General features: G+C 38.8%; 2 protein-coding genes across 6 annotated transcripts; one reads left to right on the top strand and one right to left on the bottom strand.

Moving 5' to 3' along the window:
* Positions 1-558: 558 nt before the first annotated feature.
* On the top strand, positions 559-13,505 carry LOC111245412 (uncharacterized). 5 transcript variants are annotated; one of them, XM_086979534.1, is made up of 19 exons: positions 559-1,342; positions 3,345-3,412; positions 3,783-4,053; positions 4,504-4,782; positions 5,283-5,473; positions 5,927-6,184; positions 6,455-6,765; positions 7,175-7,452; positions 7,877-8,154; positions 8,617-8,837; positions 8,953-9,193; positions 9,330-9,452; positions 9,570-9,689; positions 10,006-10,226; positions 10,484-10,758; positions 10,933-11,032; positions 11,286-11,527; positions 12,080-12,362; positions 12,866-13,505. In XM_086979534.1, exons 3-19 carry the CDS (start codon positions 3,809-3,811, stop codon positions 12,977-12,979), a joined length of 3,780 nt encoding a protein of 1,259 aa, XP_086835660.1. In that variant the 5' UTR covers positions 559-1,342; positions 3,345-3,412; positions 3,783-3,808; the 3' UTR covers positions 12,980-13,505. The 5 variants fall into 5 exon arrangements, with proteins under 5 accessions (XP_086835660.1, XP_086835659.1, XP_022649485.1 ...); XM_086979533.1 differs by lacking the exon at positions 3,345-3,412; XM_022793750.2 differs by lacking the exon at positions 3,345-3,412 and having other exon boundaries at positions 561-1,342; positions 10,024-10,226.
* Positions 11,921-17,944, bottom strand: Cdc16 (cell division cycle protein 16). The gene is made up of 2 exons (XM_022793762.2): positions 16,744-17,944; positions 11,921-15,135 (listed from the first exon to the last, which is right to left on the bottom strand). Exons 1-2 carry the CDS (start codon positions 16,894-16,896, stop codon positions 13,639-13,641), a joined length of 1,650 nt encoding a protein of 549 aa, XP_022649497.1. The 5' UTR covers positions 16,897-17,944; the 3' UTR covers positions 11,921-13,638.
* Positions 17,945-19,566: the final 1,622 nt, after the last annotated feature.

Here is a 19,566-nt window from a genome sequence, read left to right as displayed (position 1 = left end):
GACACTTTATAAACTCTCTCATTTCATCTATAAGAACTGTGTAACTTTTATAACCATTCATCATGCCGTTATTACGTCCTTTAATGCCGAAACAGTGACTATATTGTACAAGTGCGTCGTATACTCAATACCAGCTCGTTATAAATTTTTTCCAGTGTACTTTTTGTAGTTAATTATTATTGAACTTTTGCAGCTTCATCGGATAAATGAACTGTCATTTACTGCATCTGCGCAGGTAAATGGTAAATTAGCATACTAACTAAAACCTCTAAGTTCCATTGAACCCAGCCTTCTTTCCTGAACATTTTGCATTCCAAAACTAATTCTACTTAAAAACACTGTCTGATTTTTTCTTATTTCTATTTAACATCGGCAATCTTATGGCGCATGTTTTTGCAACGAGTTAAGTAACAACTAAGAAAAAGCTATCTCATTCAAAATTAGGCTAGTTTCGAAAAGAAAACGACATAATAGCAGACGATAGCACGGTTGCGTAGTACGGATTTACCCAAATCTGACAACGACGTAACTGCATGTTTCAGACACGCATGGTTTTTGGAACGAAGCAACAACCTATTCTCTGTCGCTTTATCTTTTAGCTTTTTTTGTACTAGCAAAAACATGTCCTGCAAGCGACTCTCCTCTATTTCTTTTGGTGTTGCCTGATTCTGCTGCTTCTTCCACTTGCCACCATATTCAATCGACAGGACAACGAATCGATTGGGCTATCGCCTGTCAGTAGAAGGCGATCGCAGTAGAACCAGACTATCAGAAGTTCGTATGACGGGGTCGGATTACGCCTGCTAAGCCCTTTCTGTCATTGTTATTGTTATGAGCTTTCATATGCAAAGGGAAAGGGTATTAAGACCTGGCTGTTTATGAGCCTTCATCTGCAAACGAACAAGAGTAAATAGATGGTTGTAGGGGAATTTTGCTACAAAAGAAGACGTACCATCACAGAAAGATGAATCTTTGAGCAGTTTGAGTGATTTAGAAAGCGGCACAACAAAAAAACGAATAATTTCATTCACAGCGACAGAAATATAGCAGAAACGAAGACACCTGCTTTGCTATGCGTGTGTATGTTAAATGTTCTGTATACCTTAACACGAGTTTCAACTTGACAATGAAGCGATTTGTTCATGATGCGCTCCAATTCCGAATGTACTATTTCTGCAGACCGCGCATTCATGTAAAACTATAACATGGATTTCGGTGTTACGAAAATATATTGGACTACAGTGTAAAAACGACAAAAACTGTGAGAACTTACAAATGAGGATGTCATACGATCAAAAAAAACTAAAGGTCATAAAGGAAGGACGACAAAACTGTTCTTCAGGTAGGCTCTCGCGTTTACTATATGCCCATTTATTTGTAGTATATAAATCAGAATGGCTAAATTATCGTTTCTAAACCTTGTAACCGTTTCTTAAAGAACGCGACTCTAAAACTGCGATGGACTAAGTATAATACTGAACCCTCCTATGTATATATAGCATTCAGCGCGTATCGGTTGGTTCATCAGTTACAGTACTTTGCTTTTACAAGTTGGTATATTTGAGGAAAGAGTCCGTATAATCGCTACAAGTAACTAGTTACACCATCTTTTTGGTGAAACCGATAAGAGTAATTAAGTAGAGTTACTGAACTTCATTATTAGTTGTATACCGGTCTAGCTGGAAAAAACGCAAAAAGCTATTGCAAATTTATTGATTTTTTCGGGTTTAATAAGTGTGTGTAAAAAAATAGGACATAAAAATCTTTTACCGCGTGCCTTCTAAATTGTGTCTTTAATATATACTGTTTGCGGATTTCGGATAAATTGTGTTGTGATAAATTAATTAAAAATAAAAATTTCGGATACATTAAGTGCAAATAGTGTGGACCTACGTAAACCCTTTTGCTTAGTATTCCTGGCGCTTAAGACTGTACTATTATAAGGGACTCATAGAATTTTGTTTGCAAATTGTGGTCTGAATACTTAACGTACATTAAATGAATACATACAACCAAGTATGGTTTGAGTATTTTTTGCCGTACATGTGAAACGAAAGGTATGCATTTTTGCTAGTGTGGAAGTACTTATGAATCGGTCAGTAGATTCTCGACAAGCAAAACATTCATCGTAGTCATCGATCGTTAAAAACGTATAATTATTGCACGAACAAATACTTTATAGGCCCAGGTGTTTAAGTTTTTTTCACAAAAGAGGCAAGATGTTAAAATAAACAGCTATTATTCAATAAACAAACGGAATTCTTACAAGTTACGGAAGTTGTAACATGAGGGCAGTCCATTGACCTAACAGACAACGCAACGTTTTACTCGAATTCGAGCGCAAGTTATTATGCTTCCGCCATTACTTTTTTTTCGGCCTTATTTCATCCTTTAGTCAATTTGCTTATTCTTTCAGGGCACAAATTCAGCCAAATGTGCTGTTGAGAAACTTATCCAGTCTCGTCATTTGAGCGTCGCATAATAGAGTTTCATTTGCCAGTAATGAGCAAAGATAATCCTCTGTCAATGCAATTCGACCTGGAGAATGTAACGGGTGAAAAGAAACTTTCCGTTCAAACATTAACGCGGCGGTTTTAACTGCTTGCGCCCTGCGTGACCTGATGTGAAAAAGGAAAGCGGTGATATTGCGTCGTTTATCGGGTTCTTTCTGTCCTATAGTGCCGTTTACTTGATGCAACTGGGCCATATATATGTATGCTTGTTAACCGTCATGTTGTTTCCAAACATTACCCAGTGTGAAATGCCTTTTTAGTCCTGATAAACTTCTTCGAGCATTCCTGTCAGTTATAGAGTCTTCGTTCTATATGCATAAATACCCACAATTCTTCGCCAGTATTTCCACCAAGGTAAAGAGTTAAAGGGAGTAGACGTAGAAAATGTACTTTTGTTTACCTTTTAGACATTCATTCTGGGAGCCTGAATACGACGACAAATTTACAAACGCATCTAGCATTGTAGAATTGACTAGATCTTTAAATAGTTGAAATCATTGTCCACTTTTAAAGATGCTAAATAAACGGAAATATTTAACAATTTCAAGAGTCAGGTGCGGGAAGAAATTATCGACAATGCAGCTCACGGCTTTTTGCTGGACGAGAACTAGTAAGTTTTAAGTGCAAATGATATTAGCGCTTTGCCCGTTGGGCATAAAGGCACCCGCCTGGTTTGGCGAAGCTTAATGTGGTACTATTACTGTTATGTCTGAAGAACTGTTTGGACAATTTGGTTTGTATCAAGATGGTTTGTTTGCTCATGGGTCTAATTTATTTAAGCTATCGTGTGTTAATTCTACGCGGGGTCATCTCGTCGTCTTCGTCATGCAGGTAAATACTCAAACGGACTCAGAAAAAAACAAGCAGGTCGCGCCCCAGTAATTCTAACACCGTAAAATGCAAGTATGGTTTCAGCTGATAACAATGTCATCAGTGGAAGTTTTAGTAAAGGGTGTGATATCGACCTTATGAGTATCTAATACACTATCATGTTAATTTACTACGGTTATTTGGAAGTTACTGATCCTAAAAGTGACTGCAGAGATTAATGCTTTTTTCGATCATACTATTTAAATATCTAGATGGATTTTCCTTCTAGGATGCCTTGGATGCTTTTAAGTACGGGAGCTGGTTAATTTGCAGTTATTAATTTATGCCGTAAGCCGATACCCTTCAACAACTTTGATACATCTTTAATATTTTTTCAACATCGACATATACTATAAAACACATGTGATGAAAAAAATTATCATTCCATCTGTTTTTCAGTTGGGCTCGTTGTATCATGTGCAGTGATGCTGTTAGCCTGCATATCACTAGTGGATGCCGGAGACTCGATAAACTGCACGTGGTTTACCGAGCCTCGAGGAGTTCTCACAACGCCAAACTTTCCCGGGCCATATGAATTGCCCTTAAAACTGTGCTACGTCATCAAGCGCAGACCAGATACTTCTGCAGGGCAGCAAAAGACCGTCATTTATTTCACTCAATTCTACCTTTTGTCAGGCGTAACCATTGAGACATATGACAAGTTTGCTGGGTATGAGTAAAAATGTTGATAATGCTTAATTGTTTGCGAGTATCAACCCTAAGAATTAGAAGCTTAGATAATACTAATAAGTAATAAAATATTTGCCTTCGTAATTTGGTACTGACGTCTCATCATCTGAGGTAAATGCATTATTCTACATACTACTGTGTAATTGTGCAACGTGTAATTGTGACAGCGCGAATTTTTTTTTTATCGTTGAATATATAGGACATAACAAAAAGCAATAACAACAATGTGCAAGCCACGTTCATGATTTCCCTTTGAGATAGTTTAGCTTATTTCATGGCTCAAAAAGAAGAAGTTAAAATACTGTTTTCGTCAACTGTTGAACTACAGTTTCCTGATAAATTCTACATCCTGTTTCCGCTATCGAATGAAAATAATTTTAATTGGACAAAGTGAATAACTGTATTGAATACTGTCAATATTTAATCTCAGTCTTGAGTCACCGGTAAACTCTGGTCGAGCGGTGGCGTACCAACCTGTGGCAACCGATCGGCCAACGGAATTGGAAATCCAGTCTCAATTTGTTGTGATTTCGGTCGATATCGATCGGATACCGGGTGTCAATCTGCGCGTTTTATATGAACTTATGGACGTGCACGGTTTCAATATCACTTATGAGGTCATTCCGGATTCACAGCCTACCCGGCTAAATTACAGTCAACCAGGAGATAAGGAACTTGAACACGATGTGTGTATTCTTGATCACTGCAGGTGAGTGAGTATTATTTATTTAGTAAGCATGTACAACGAGCACGCAGAAAGACACAGTGTTTATATTCTTGTGTTTGTAGATTAGCACCCTGTGTTTGTGGATTAGCCTAACTCAGAATACAGCTGTATCGTTAGTAGCTTTGCCACCGATTAAATCCTTCTAGTCTATATTTTGAGACTAGGTCCTTTTACGCACATTATTAAAATGTATGTGTGATGTTAATGATTTACAAGGTATATCTTAGCTTTTCCGGCGATCCTACGTTTAATTTGAAATCATAAACTGAGCCTTGACTATACCGAAGTAAACAGGCAGACTTAGACCAGCAAAAAAAAAGAGACAATTATTATCGGAATTTAATGTGCGTCCGTATACGCAGAAAGCAGTTCTAAGTCAAATACGTGATCGGGAAAAACGGCAAGGAATTCGTGAATGCTTAGATAAGCTCTCGCTAGTTCGTAGAACATTATTTTACTTGTTCGGTCGATCTCTTTTGTAGATTTAACGGCTGGTGTCTGGCAAATGCGAACTTCACCTCATATGAGTGCCGCTGCTTTAATGGCTTCCGGGGACCCAACTGTCAATATTCCAAGCGGTGTAGTCCTGAGAAAAACCGTTGTAATGGTGGTGGGTGCGAGCATCATATTGGAGGCTCCACGTCGGTCTGCCTCTGTCCTAAAAACTTCACTGGTAAGTTATTACAACGTAACTTTATGTGGCCTTTATGAGGGTAAAGCCAACACTGGAATGGTTTGAACAGTTAAATGATAAAGAAATCACAGTGCGGATGTTGCGACTTTGCCATTCGAATATGCTTGTCGAAAAATATTCGACTAATCAAGGTAAAAGGTCCTCACCAATAATAATTTGTTCTTAAAGCTTGGATTCCTTCCCTTAATTTCCTTTCTTTTTTTCCTTTTTTCCTTTCCTATTTTTTTCCTTTTCCTTTCCTAATTTTTTCCTTTTTTTCTTTTTTTTCCTGAATTCCTTCCTTTAAAGTCCTTTAAAACTGCGACTTTAAGCATCAGCCTTTAATCACATTAGGGAAAATAGTGAAAAAAACAAGCAAAGTAGCAGCACCGCTTCGTTCAACACATCCATATGACAAAACGCCATGTGAAATTGTTTCGAAATGTACTTCAGGAAAAGTGTGCGATATCCGACTAGAGGAAGATCCCTGTGAAGCGAAAAACTGTCCTATCGATCAAAGGAGCGCGTGTGCATTTAATAAGCAAAATAATACTCGCTGTGAATGTATGGCTGGTAATAAATTAAAAGGCTGCAGTTGCGAATCCGGTTATCGATTTAGCGATAATGGTACTAACGGTAACTGTGAACTAGTGGATTTCGTCTGGCTTCAATGGCATATCAAAGGAACTATGAATGTCGACATGGCTAGAGGTAAGCATTATTTTAACCTTGTACAGTAAAAAAAAATTTATTTCATCCATGATTACTTAGTATTTATTGTACATTTTTCATATTTCATAAACAGACTTTTCGCTTCTTTGATAATTTTATATAAATTTAAAAATTATGTTATGGCTAACCACGAGTTGTTACCTTTGATGTACATATCTAATGAGGCACTGTAGAATAAGATACTACCAGTCATACTTTTAGATGTCTGTGCCTCCCTTAATCCCTTGGTACTCCTCGACACCATTTTAGATGAGCTTTTGAGAATGCCGCACGTGCTAAATGTAACTGTCCTGAAGACTTCGGACGAGAAGGACATCACCACGCGGTTTCAGTTGCAAGTGGTCAGGAAACAAGCAGCTGAAGTAAAGCAGGCATTATCCCGCATCGGTCAATCGTACAAGTTAGGCGGTTCGCTTCAGAGTGAGCCATTTCAGGAAGATGATTTAGTTATAACCGCTCTTGTTTCAAACAAACTATTGCCCGTTCGCGAAGGAATTGAACCAGTCGTATTATCCTGCGAGTTCCGAGCTCCTGAAGGCTTCAAAGTGCATTGGTATAAGGTAAGGTTTTGTGTTGTTATGGTATGTAACTTGAAATTAAAGGTTCTATCAGTATTTTTTTACTAAAGTTACTAAATTTTCAACCCCGTAATAGTGCATTAATGGTATACTTCACTGTTAATGCTAAAGCTAAATAAGGTGGGCTAGATTCGAGCCCGGGCGTAGATGCGCTTCTTTTTGTCGCTGGAGGCTTTCGCGTTTGACTGCAACGCGGGTCGTAAAACTCGAAACATTTTCTTCAAATTGTGGTTTACGAGGTAAATTTTACACGCGCAAGGCTTGCACCTGTATTTCAGCTCGATAGCTTAACATAATATTATTTAGGTTACTTTAGTACTAATAGCGTGTTTTCTCCCATCAACATAGGCTGACTGCTTTTATTAACAACGAAAATTCTCATTTAATATAGGATAATGCCTTAATAAATCCATCCGTCTGCCCTGGAAATTTGTGGCTTGAGAGCGGTCAGCGCACTCCTTCTGGTGTTTACACGTCTTATCTGGGCCTTGACCGAGTGCAATACATTGACAAAGGTCGCTTTACTTGTGAAGTTCGACATGGAAACGAAGTTCGTAAGCGAAGTCTGCAAATGCTTATCAAGATGGTTCCTGGTGGTCATGTAACGCCCTTGGCGCAAAGCGTCCAGGTTGGCCGAAGCCACGAACTAACCTGCACACTTCGTGTAATGTAAGCGTATGTTTTATTCTAATTCCGGCACAGACTGTGAGAAATAAAGAAAGAGATTTACTTCTAATTTAGTATGATTGAGTCTATGAGTGTAAATCAACACTGATTTGAGGACAAGGAAGACAAGGCTAGGATACACATAACATAATTTTTATTTAATAAGAAAGGTCACATCTTTCCAGTGTTTTAATGATGTCTCTTGGCCTTGAGTTCGAGTGATATGCTGGTAGCGTATTTGTCATATAAAGTTATCGTTGCGAAGAATGGAAAGATACCGAAATATTTATAATTAATTAAAAAATACAGTCGCTTTACAGGCGCAATTGTATTAATATTTCAATATAGTAAACCGGTAGATTTTGAATGTATATAGGTTAAATATGTTTTCTTTATAACGAGTAATCTTTTGTGCAATAAATTGTAGTGAAAAAGTGCAGTATCGTTGGTTTAAGAACACCATTCGTGATGAATCCGTACTTCGTGGACGTTCAGGCAGCGTCGGTGAATCTCATCTGCGTAAGAAATGGGTCCAAATACCCCCTAAAGGTCACCTTTCCGATCCCGAATACATCGAACTCCTCTATCCAGCCTATTCTAGACTTGTGATTCCGGCGGTCTCGTCATATGCGGAATATCAATGCCAGATTGAGGATTCTTCGGGCACTACCACTGCGGTTTACGCGCATGTCTTCCCATACGACAGTAAGTGTTATCTATTATCCAATCGCATCTGTTTCAGCGTGTGCCCTAAACAGAATTTCCGTAGAATCTATTTAAATTATAGCGTAGCGTTTTAGCGGGTGTTTATAAAAGTAAGTCATCCACTGCAGGCAATTGTCATTTGGAATCGGTTCCCGTTTCTAACTTGATTACTTCTAGCATTAAATTAGGGCTACCTTTGTGCACGTTCTTGTACTATTAACTTGTTGTTTGTAGAGTACTATGTCAATGACATATTAGATTATCCAGTCATGAACTAGAGCCTTTGTCGAACCTGATTTTTAGAACGACACTGCTCTGAATACGTCGTTTATAAGTAATTTAATTAGTATATAGGTATGTGAACTACAAATAGTAGTTCATAGAAAAGTGGTTAGTTCCACTAAGTGACTATTTTAATACAATTCAAGTTCTGTATCCTCTTATATGTCTTTTGTTATGTAGATTCATCCCAGTACTGCCCTATGGAGGAATATATGGGGATTTTGTGGAACAGAACTGTGTTGGGTGGACACGATGTGCAAGCATGCCACTTGCCTTGGGGCCCGGCAAAAGGTGATGCTCGTAGACGATGTTTTATGCAGGAAGGCTTCGACACACCTCGATGGGAAATGCCGGACTTTTCTGAGTGCGCTTATGATGAAATCTACAATATACGAAAGCAGGTAAACTTACGACTCTTGCTTTGTTTAAGTAATGCTTGTAACTGTTTTAGTGTAATAATAAGCGATTTCTTTCTGAAGCAAACTCTAACCCCTTTAATGTTTCCTTTACTAATAGGTTCTAGCGTTGGCCCGAGGCTATCAATTAACAACAGCCGTGGGTGCCTTGCGTTCGCTTCAACGCTATATCGAAGGACGGCGTGGTGCTCTTCTCCCGGGAGAGGGCAACCACATCATGGAGACTCTTCATGAAATTCTCGATTATGAAGAGGGCCTTCGACCGGGACACCCAGAACGGTTTGACAGGAAAGAAGCATTACAGTTATTCCTAGATTGTATTGCGATGACTTTCAGCGTTGGTAAGCGTTAATACAACCTCAATGTTTGCGTAAGATTTAAAAAGGCTGCCTATTTATTATAAAGCATTACGAGCTATACGACGAAGGAACGATTTGCCCTACCTATATTATGACATCTCTTATTTCCATCTTTTAGCTAATTCCGTCTTGGATGAACGTTTTTACGCGAAGCTGAACGAAATCATTCCGCAGTTTGTTATAAGCTCTCTCGATGATCAGCCGGCCGATGCCGAGTTTAAATACAGTCATAAGTTATTTGGTAAGTAGTAAATGCACAGATCTCGTAGATTTATGTTAACCTAATGATGTTTCTCGTAAGAAATATATGTAAGGAAAAAATATGTAATTGAGACTATAATTTCGTATCGTTTTATAGATATCTACGCCCATGTCTTTAAAGTCATCGTACCTTCAGAAGGTAACGTAGCTGTATATGAAGCAAGCCTGGATGAAATGGGTGTCGCTGGATATCTCGTGCGATCGAAGGAAGAGTCTGGTAAGCTCTTATTATTTCAGACAATGAAAATTAGATATTAGAATAGATATAAACTAAGATTGAGTAGGGATATAAACTACTGAAGGATTGTCCCGTAAATAATATTTGTTCTAACACTGCTACGACACAGCATCTTGTTACGTTTTATGCAGAACTGACTTCCGGTGTTACACATACTTACAAAAATAATAGTGGATTCTTCAATGTGTTCTGTGCCGATGAAAAACAAGACAAACTACTTAGGTCTAGAAAAATAGTAGTAGTTCTTGATGAATTTGCGGACGGTTTTTTTTTTCATTAATGACATTACCGATAGATATTGCCGCTGTTTCAGACGGTGACAAAACAATACTGAGCCTTTGGGTTCCGAAGTCACTTACCCAAGACTACCTGTCCCGCCTCGATTGGCTACAGAATCAAGGTAATCGTAGTTTACGGTCCAAAATGGTGAACTTTAGAGCTGCTACGAAGTTTAAAAACGGTTCAGTCCATTTTTGTGATCGGGACGAGCTTCACGTCAACTTCCGAATAATGCCGGTTAGTAACTACTTTTAAGCCTGTCTCTAAAGTTTTCTTTCAATATTTCTTTTCAAAAGTGTAATGCGTATTGTGTGAATCCCACCAATCTCGCCGTGAGCGTATCAAGAAGAAGATTTCCACTAATTCTGGCAGTGTGTCTGGTTTGTATTTGTTACTGGAAATTTATAGAATGTAGTGAAATTGACTCAAATTACTAGTACTATAATATTCACCTATTTATTAGAATAGTACATGTGGTTTTGTGTTTATGACAGACAATGAACTCAACGTTAACGTGTGCCTTGATTTTGGACGGAAGCGAAGTGTCATTTGCTCGTGCCGAACTGAATCGGGTCGGTCCAAATGAGTTCTCATGCGCCCTCGGGATACCCCGCCATCGCCAAGCAACCATGGTGGCACTTTACGAAGGTCCCGTTCCCGTCACAGTCCGATTACCAAGTAAAAATCGGCGATTACTGCAACTCGTGTGTAGTTCAGGAGGTCTCTTCTTATCCTTTTTGTGCGCGCTCTCCGTTACGTGCACGACGAGGTCAGTGGACGACATAGATCCTTTTATAATTGCTATCGGTCCTATTCCGAGGAATGGGAGGCCACGATGGGCCGGTAAATCCAAATCTATTTCCTAACTTTAGCTGAAACTGGTTTTTCTTCGAAATAAAATTCGGTACAACTAACGATATCTTCTCATCCCTGTTTTATACAGTTGCTGGAATCTTATTAAATGTGTTAAGTGGAACGTGTGTATGGCGCTGCTTGCCATGTTCAGCGCACTCCTTGTCGAGTCATTACCGCTTGTTGATCAGGTAAATGCTGTTATAAGCTAGTACGCGTTGGATATCATAACTACATTATCTTCGTGCCCTCCTCTTTGTCGATCAAACGATGTGTAGTAGATTTTTTCATGTCTACTAAGTCTTGACTTTAATAGCCTTGTAATAACTGCGGAAGTACATTAGTCAAGTATTTCATGCGTATTTGTCTTAAAACGTAAAACAAACCTTAATAATTACAGTATTATTGTTTGTATATGTGTTCATAATACACTTGGTTTTCCAGTGGGCCTACATCAAGCCTAACTTGATGCTTCTGCGCCAGTACCTGCTGCTCGTAATACTCGGCCTACAGGTCGTGGTGCTTCTGTCTGTGTACGCAGAACTGTTCGACAAGAAATTTCTTCGAGGAGGCGGCGACCTAAAGGGAGATATTAGCCGCGCTGTGGCTTCACCCTGGCTTAGTGCTGCCATTCTCCTCGGATTTGCCTATGGCATCCAGAAGATCTGGGACACCGACAGTGACTCGTAAGTTATACCCAATAAGTCAATCAAACTAACTTCCGACAAAACAATTTTAGTTAGCGACATCGTTTCACTAGATTGTATACGCTGTAGTAAACTATGGTGTAGGCTGAAGCCTCTCTAATAGATGGAATTCAAATTTTTGCTTAAAGTGTCGTACTATACGGAATTATACACGGTCATTTCTGTTCAGTGTGTATTTTATTCTTCAAGAGTGGTTGGCGCTGGAATATCGTACATTGAAATAAAAAGTCCATAACTTAACATATTTAATCGGAAAAAAAAACTGAATTCGAACGGAATTTATAAAATTCAACAACGAGATTAGATATACGGCCTATTGGACAATAACCATTTCTTAAACTTTAACATTTTCTTTTAAAAAAAAAACAAGTATTGAAATGGTTCCATTAAAAACTAGATGATACTCAACAATTTATTTGATTGATTTAGGTACAGATTCACAAACATTGAGCAAGCTTTCTATTAAACTGCTAAAAAGTGAACGTCTGCTCGTTTGCTAAAGATATTTGCAATTGATCTATATTTCTTCAGGTATTGGGGCACGCTGGAAGCTCAAGTGAGCGTCCCGTCAGCAGCGTTTACACTGTTGACAACAGTGACTGTGTTGGTCTATGGACTTCTACATTTCGAAATTAGTATTGCCTCTGAGGAACAGGACAAAGGCAGCTTAATGTCAACTTTGTCAACACTTCAGCGTGGTCTGTTGCGAAGAACAGTACTTGTTGCTGTAGCGGTTTTCATTCATGGTATAACAACAAGTGGCTATGTGCAGGAACCAACCGGAAACCTTCAAGCGACAACAGCCGTTCTGCTCGTAAGTGCCCGAATGCATATATATGTTCTTGGCAAGATATGGGCTTCCATGTTTTTAACAAGCATAGACTGTCTCGTTGTATATTTTAGGCTTTATGCAGTCGCAGTCACCCACGAGAATAATCGTACACAGCTTCGTTTATACTGATCGATATACCTGGTTGTCGACCGAAACGATTAAAGTCCTATTGACTTATTAGTGATCGATACGTATTTGCGACATTTAATAATAATTTTCTAAGAGATACATCAATGAATCACATAAAAGTATCTAAGACTATATAGAATAATTGTAATTGGTGTCGAACGTAAATTAGGTTAATTTATTCGATTTACGGAATTCAGGCTTATTCGGTAACATCTTAAAAAGTCACCAACAAAGTGACACGAGTAACCGGGACATCACAAATCTATTTATGGACTTTCGTACTGAATATTTTTTTATCTGCATGCGACTAATTTAACCTATAGTAATAAACATCCACCCGTTCTTTATTTTTGCAGGCACTTGTTATATTTCTTGTTTACACCGCCTACTGTGAAACAGACGTGTTCTACCACGCCGTTTGGGCGCACTACAAAAAGAAACAGGAGGTTAAATCGATGGCTAGTCATTGAGCAAGCCCTGCCTAAAAACCAGCTGCTAAGAGTTGTCTATTGTACAGTTATCACGCTTGTGAACCGCTTCCGAGAATAGTTGTTTAATGGGAGTTTTCATTTGTATGAATAACGTCTTTCTTCTGCTTTATAAGCACTTGTACCCTATAAAAGGGATGAAGCATTCTGCTTTAGCATTCATCACCGTCGCTGCTGCCGGCGACAATGGGCTACCGAACGAAAAAGTGAACAAGATCTATATTTAGATTAGCGTCAACTAACTAGATAACGAGAATCAAGCCATTAGATTGCAAGCTATTCAGTGGTACGAGCAGCTGCTGGCAGATAAGCTAACCTAGGCCAGTTAAAGCCCGTCACCATTTACAAAAACTTCCAGAGCCACACGTAACGCCGCCATCCAACTAGGTGTTGCTACAATTTACAAAAGCGAACGTGTGTCGAGAACTCAAATGTAAAACCGATTAATTGTAATCTACGAAGAAAGACAATGTCTTTGACTATGTAAATAAACTTTATCCAAACTAAAGTGTAACATGTGTTCTATTTCTAGTTGCTTACTGTCCCTATTATTTTAAATATAAATTAGTCATTATTGACTGAGGATGTGTATGTCTCTGTGTATATATGTACAAGTGAATGAATGCTAGTTATTAACACAGTCACTCCATACTAACTTCCTGGATATCAACTTTCGCAATTGCGCCATCCTCATCTTTGTACGGTGGCATCACGTCAGTGTCTTCGAGATTCTTTTCGCTAAGCATCATTTCAAGAATGTTCTGCAACATCGTCGTGGAAAACGTATCATCACGGTTCTGTGAAAGCGCCTGATGAAAATGATCGACCGCTCTATCCCAGTCCGCTTGAAGTGAATAAGCAAAACCAAGATTTGCCAGTGTCGACGGGCAAAATGGATTAAGAACTAACGCTTGTTGGTAAAAGCCTATGGCTTGATCGAGCCGCCGCAACTTACGATAGACGTGGCCGAGATTGTTAAGCAATGGTTCCCATTTGTCAGGCAACGCTGAATGATGCGCCTTTTGTATAATAGTTAAGGCTTCTTCGAACAGGGTCCGAGCTTTTTCGTGTTCGCCGCTCTCGTACGCAGCAACGCCGAGTTCGTGGATTACGAATGGGTCCCGCGGAGCGATACACCGGGCTTGTTCGAAAAATCGCACGGCCAATTTGTTGCTTGCTTGGTGTTGATATTCCAGACCAACGTAGAGTGTTGGTAAATGGTTTCCAGGCATAAGGTGGTTCGCCTTAAAGTACGCCGCCATAGCCTGGTCGTGTTCGTTTTCGACAGCGTACGCATGTCCGTATAGCAGCCACGCTGGGCCAAAAGCTGCTTTCAAGGTAGTTGCTTTTTCGAGATACTTCCTAGCGTCAGCAGCTTTTCTTATAAGATAATAATAACATCCAACGGCATACCACGAGAGTACGTTTTCAGGATAGGTATCGATCAGTCTATGAGCAAGTATGTACAATTGGCATGCCTTATTCAATTCCATCAAACAAGCAATTTGAATTTCAAGAGCTTCCGGACAGAATGGGTCGCGTTCAAGAATTTCGTTTACAAGTTCGTGGCAACGACGGTAGTCGCAATTATAAAAGAGTTTTTCAGCTCGATTTGTTAGCAAGTCGACGTTGTTTTCCAGCCCTCTTAAGGCTAACGGCCGAGGCTCATCAGGTTCATCATACTTCTTTAATAGCGACGAGTATAAGGTCTGTGTAAATTCGTTTCGGCTAACGAGTGCTAATACCTCGTTTTCTTCTTCTTTGTTCAGCATATGGTGATTGACAAGTAAGTGCAGAGCTTCCTGGTTACAATTGTCTAATGTAAGAGCTGTTTTGTAGCAAGCAGCGGCATTCTGAGAGTCATCCAGCGTCTCAAAAAGGCGCCCCTTAACAACTTCAAGGGCTGCAAGAGTTTCGGTATCGTCGCTTTTTATCGGCGCCAGATCAACGAGCTCCATCGCGAGGTCGAATTCCCGACTCTCGAGATAAGCAAGGGCAGCTATGAATCGGCACTGGAGGTGCGAGAAGTGGTAGCCACGTCTTTTTACTACCTCAGCTGCACGATGGAACTGTCGCCCATGAAAAAGGCAGGACGCCAAAAGATATACATCTGATGGTTTATCCTTACTTAGCGTTACCTGAAAAACAAGAGCAATAAAAAATAATTGTAATTAACGTTGATGATACAACGAAAATAAACGTTGTTCATTATATGCTAAATATAATAATATTTTATAATTATATTACTAGAAACTCTTGTAATGAGATTAAACAATGATAGTAATGATTTTTAATGAACACAAAATTACTCTTGGTACTGCAATAGCGAATATATTAATTAGGTTAGGCGCACTTAGTAACTCGAGGAATTAGTTATTACTATTGTTATAATAGTTCATGTAAATCATTCATGTAATTATTGGCCTATTCATCATAGTTTATTTTAGATTTCCCAGTTGCAGTTTTAGCGATATTTATGATTTGAGCACAATCGCAGCGCGAGTTGGCGCCATGAGCTCAACAACTTTTCCTTGACTTCTAGTAAACCTGATAATGTCTTTGCCGCAAGCGCGAAATTACCACGACCAGAAGGATATCCAGATATGGCCCTGTATCAGGAGCCCAGATATTCACCATTTGTATAGGCATTGGAAACTTTAGCGTTCCTTCTAATGCAAATCAACTATATCCGAAATCTTAGATGTTAGGCGCCAACATATGCCCAGCATTGTTTTTTCGTTTCCAGCCCCCGTTAGTAAGCTTATCTAGGCATTCCCAGTCCTTCTGCAGACCGCCGAACTTCAGAATAACCCTAGAATAATTGGCCTATCCGAAATTTCGATTTATAACAACCCCAATGACCTTGCATTACGCACCCGGAAGGTTAGGGCCCCTAATACGTCACCAAATGGATCTTTCCGAGTACAGGTGCTAAATTCGAGCTAGAGGTCGAGTGTTGCACGGAAATGCTTATCCACGCTCAACCACGTTCTGGCGCACTGAGATGAAATGGTCTTCATCCAAGTAACGCCGACGTCAGAAAAACAATTCAACAGAAAGCTTTTGCGAGCGCCCTCACAGATGATCTTGTCTCGCTCCGTCCGTTTGATGAATCGATATTCTAGCGAACAAGTCAACTACCAAACATTGTGGAGCCTAAATAATAGATTCTTATTAGAATAATAACAATAATAAATATTTATTCTTATGCCCAAAAAAAACCGGGATTTAAGTCATATCAACTCTGTATGTACACATATATTTAGGCGCACCAGAACGGCCGGCACAGTAGTTAGGTTAAAAACGCAAGTTATCAATCAGATACGCCTTTAAAATCCTTAAAATCATTCGGGCTTCTATTTAAAAGGCGAATAGGAAAATTTTCGATATTATTGATGTTACTAAGGTAGCTGTCGAAAAGCGTTTAATATTTCAACTCGCTTTTCGTTCTCGAATAATTTTGGGTATCATCTACGATGTATAAGGATAAGGAATATATTAGAGAAATGAGATTTTAAAAAAATGGCTGCTTTAATATACTTTTTAAGGTTACTGTGAACAGTACTATTAAATCGATCGACAGTGCCCCACTATATTTCGTATTTTGAAATGAACGAGTTGATAAAGTACTACAAATTTAGTCACTGAGTACAATACACACATTGGCGTGCTGAAGAGACGTTCTAAATGTCCTGACCTTGTAAATTATATTCTTAATTGAGTTAGATTGTTCCGCATATACTTACCAATTTGTCCGCCCAAAATAAGGCGCTGTGAAACTGTAATTTGTCCATAAGTGATTTTACTTTTTTCCGAAGATCAGCTACTGACATTGACTCTGAAGCTGTCCATTCTCCCCCGGAGTCCCGTAATTTCCCTGTAGATCGTGAGCTCGACATAATTATGGTGAATCTTATGCGGTCGACAGTTATGAACGGACTTCAGATAGTAGGAACTTTCGAAACTGGCACAGAAACACAGTTCCACTCATGCACAACATTAATCAGAATGTAGGACACTGCCGTTGCCGTTACTACCAGGATCGCCTAAATGATTTTTGTTAGGAACAAAAACCGTTAAACATAATTTATACAACTCCTAACTAGCAAAGCGCCGAAACGTTCGAACCCAGTCTTACTGAGGTTGAAATCTACCAGCATTTCGCTGTAGAAAGTAACCGCAAGAGAGGGAAAGTTTGTTGTCTACAATATCTTTAATAGCAAGTGAACTTAAGCTTGTTCTCGTAGATGAACGATGTTTCTAATGCTCTGATAGGCTAAACGTATATTAGGTGCCACACCGCATACAACGAATTACTGACGACTCTCATCATTTTAAAAATCATGCGTAGTATTGGGCAAGGTGTTATGGTACTTTCCCTGCGAGTTGAATGAGTATAGAGTACATTTTACTTTTGTTTTGATTTTCAATTTCAACAGTATTTTTATGTAATTTCAAACATTTTATTTAATATATCTCGATACTATACATTCGCGTAAACAGATCATTTCACGGTTCCGTTGGGACCGTGTGCCAGAGTGAGTACAGATCATGGTATTTTGAGCCTACACATACATGCCGATCCCAAACAATGAAATCTTGCGACTTTTATTTGTGCAAGCAGCGGAGTTAGATAAGGATCTATTTTGTCATGTTGACGTGCTCTGATGGCAGACAAATCGTAGACCGTTCAGGTCGAATTAAAATGATTTCATTAATTCGGCGATGCGATTCACAGAGTAAACCTGAACTTAACGGGCTTTCGAATTTTGCAGAGGAAAAGATCTGACCGGGTAGCCTATAACAAATAACGTATCATAGAAATTCTTTTATGAAAGGCAGAAGGTACTGTAAAAGTATTATGCCCGATACTGCCGTTAACCATTACTCCAGACGGCTGGCTTCTAGCACGAAACGAGGTGCGTTCGCGTTCTTGTTCGAACGTGAACCATTACGTATTTTTGAATTCTGTATACAAACACGTCACCACTGTACCACGTAAACTACTTCTTTAATTATACCTTTGCTTTACTTATACAAATCGCTTGTCTCATGTACAAAAAACCAAGAAAATATTATCAGGTATAGTTTACACAGTTTTAATGAATTTAAACTTGTTCAAATCTAAACTTTATTGAGGACTTTCCGCCTTGCTTTACGGAAATTGTTTCGCGGGAATAACTGATCTCCGTTTAAACTGCGAAAATGACGCACAATTTTCCATCATGGCGGTTTTATTTTAGAAAAAACAAAAGTCTGCTAGTATCAAGAATAGCGGATAAATGGATACTTGCTATAATCAAGAATCCAACAAAATTTGTCCGGATTTAGATACCCCACCATAGATATATCTGTATACTGATATAGTGTTCTTAGTTGTTTCTACGGGTGTTTCTAAACAAAGTGATTTGCATATGCTAGAAGTGTCATTCCCAACGGTCGTGATTATTTAACATAACGTTCATTCACTGCGATGCTATTTTTAATTCAAGATATAAACCATCTAATCTGCCGGGATCTTTTTTAACAGTTCCCATGTATCAAGCAATATTGGTAGACGTAAGTCGTCAAATACAATGCGTACAAAAAATTTCAGCAGAATTGAATTTAAGGCTGATTTAAATGTGTGGGATAAAAGTTCCAAAAATGCAGAGCAAAAAGTACTGAGTATTTTTTGATTTGCCTTCTAGAGTTCCTCCACGCATTTTTCAAAAGCCGCATGCAAGCTGGCAATAATTGGTAATAACTGAATTACGGTCAGAAAACGAGTTTTTCAATCATAGTGAAGGTTCATCCCATAGAACATATTAAATATGAAGTGGTAATATATAGTGGATATTTGTTCAGATTCCATAAAAACGACGCACTGTTTTTCGCCACGATGAGTTTGTCATTTTGTTCTAGCACCGAAAATAGCAGGTGAACGCATGCCGGTCACGGTAAGCGCTCCGCCAAAGTTCGTCCGATTTTTACTCTACACACTAGAGGCATTAGCTGATACATTGGAACAGATCTAGTCTGATCTTTATGATAACAGGATTAGCCTCCATGATAAAGAGGCAATTCACCTACATAAAGTAGACAGAATAATGACGCTCTGAAGATCAGACCCTGTCTCAGCAATGATGCCCGCTTGCGTTAGTGGTTCTCCCTTCCAGAGAATGGTTAATGATTTTTAAAAAATACCGAAAGTTAGAAAGTAAACAACCATTTAAGTATTCACTGTAAAATTGAATTTAATGTTAAGGTCCTTTTATCACATTTTTAGAAAATTTGCACGCGTCTTTGCTTATAGCTGTATGTAGTAAAGGACAATAGGCCATTGAAAATAGGAGATATTACAGAAAATGAATTATTTCTTTACGCAAATTGAGAAAAGCATATACTCGTCATATTCACGTATATACTTATTCTCACTTTAGAGGGTCTAAATAATATGGACTATGTTAATAAGTGAACCATTATATTAATAAATATGGTAGTCTTTTAATGTCGATCATAATAGGGAAGGCTATCTAGTTATTGCGAGAAGAAAACTTGGGCGCTAATAATCCTCCAAATCTTCAGGT

This window comes from Varroa destructor, unplaced genomic scaffold (assembly GCF_002443255.2).
Source record: "Varroa destructor unplaced genomic scaffold, Vdes_3.0 BEIS01000002.1, whole genome shotgun sequence".
NCBI lineage: Eukaryota > Metazoa > Arthropoda > Arachnida > Mesostigmata > Varroidae > Varroa > Varroa destructor.
The sequence above is the reverse complement of the archived record's forward strand: the minus strand, read 5'-3'. Positions and strand labels throughout refer to the sequence as shown.

Coding starts and splice junctions, on each gene's coding strand:
- LOC111245412 (XM_086979533.1), top strand. CDS start 1,276: ATGAGGATGTCATACGATCAAAAAAAACTAAAGGTCATAAAGGAAGGA. Junction 7,453..7,876: donor ACCTGCACACTTCGTGTAAT/GTAAGCGTATGT, acceptor AATAAATTGTAG/TGAAAAAGTGCAGTATCGTT. Junction 10,759..10,932: donor TCCGTTACGTGCACGACGAG/GTCAGTGGACGA, acceptor TGTTTTATACAG/TTGCTGGAATCTTATTAAAT.
- Cdc16 (XM_022793762.2), bottom strand. CDS start 16,896: ATGTCGAGCTCACGATCTACAGGGAAATTACGGGACTCCGGGGGAGAA. Junction 15,136..16,743: donor TATTTTGGGCGGACAAATTG/GTAAGTATATGC, acceptor CTTGTTTTTCAG/GTAACGCTAAGTAAGGATAA.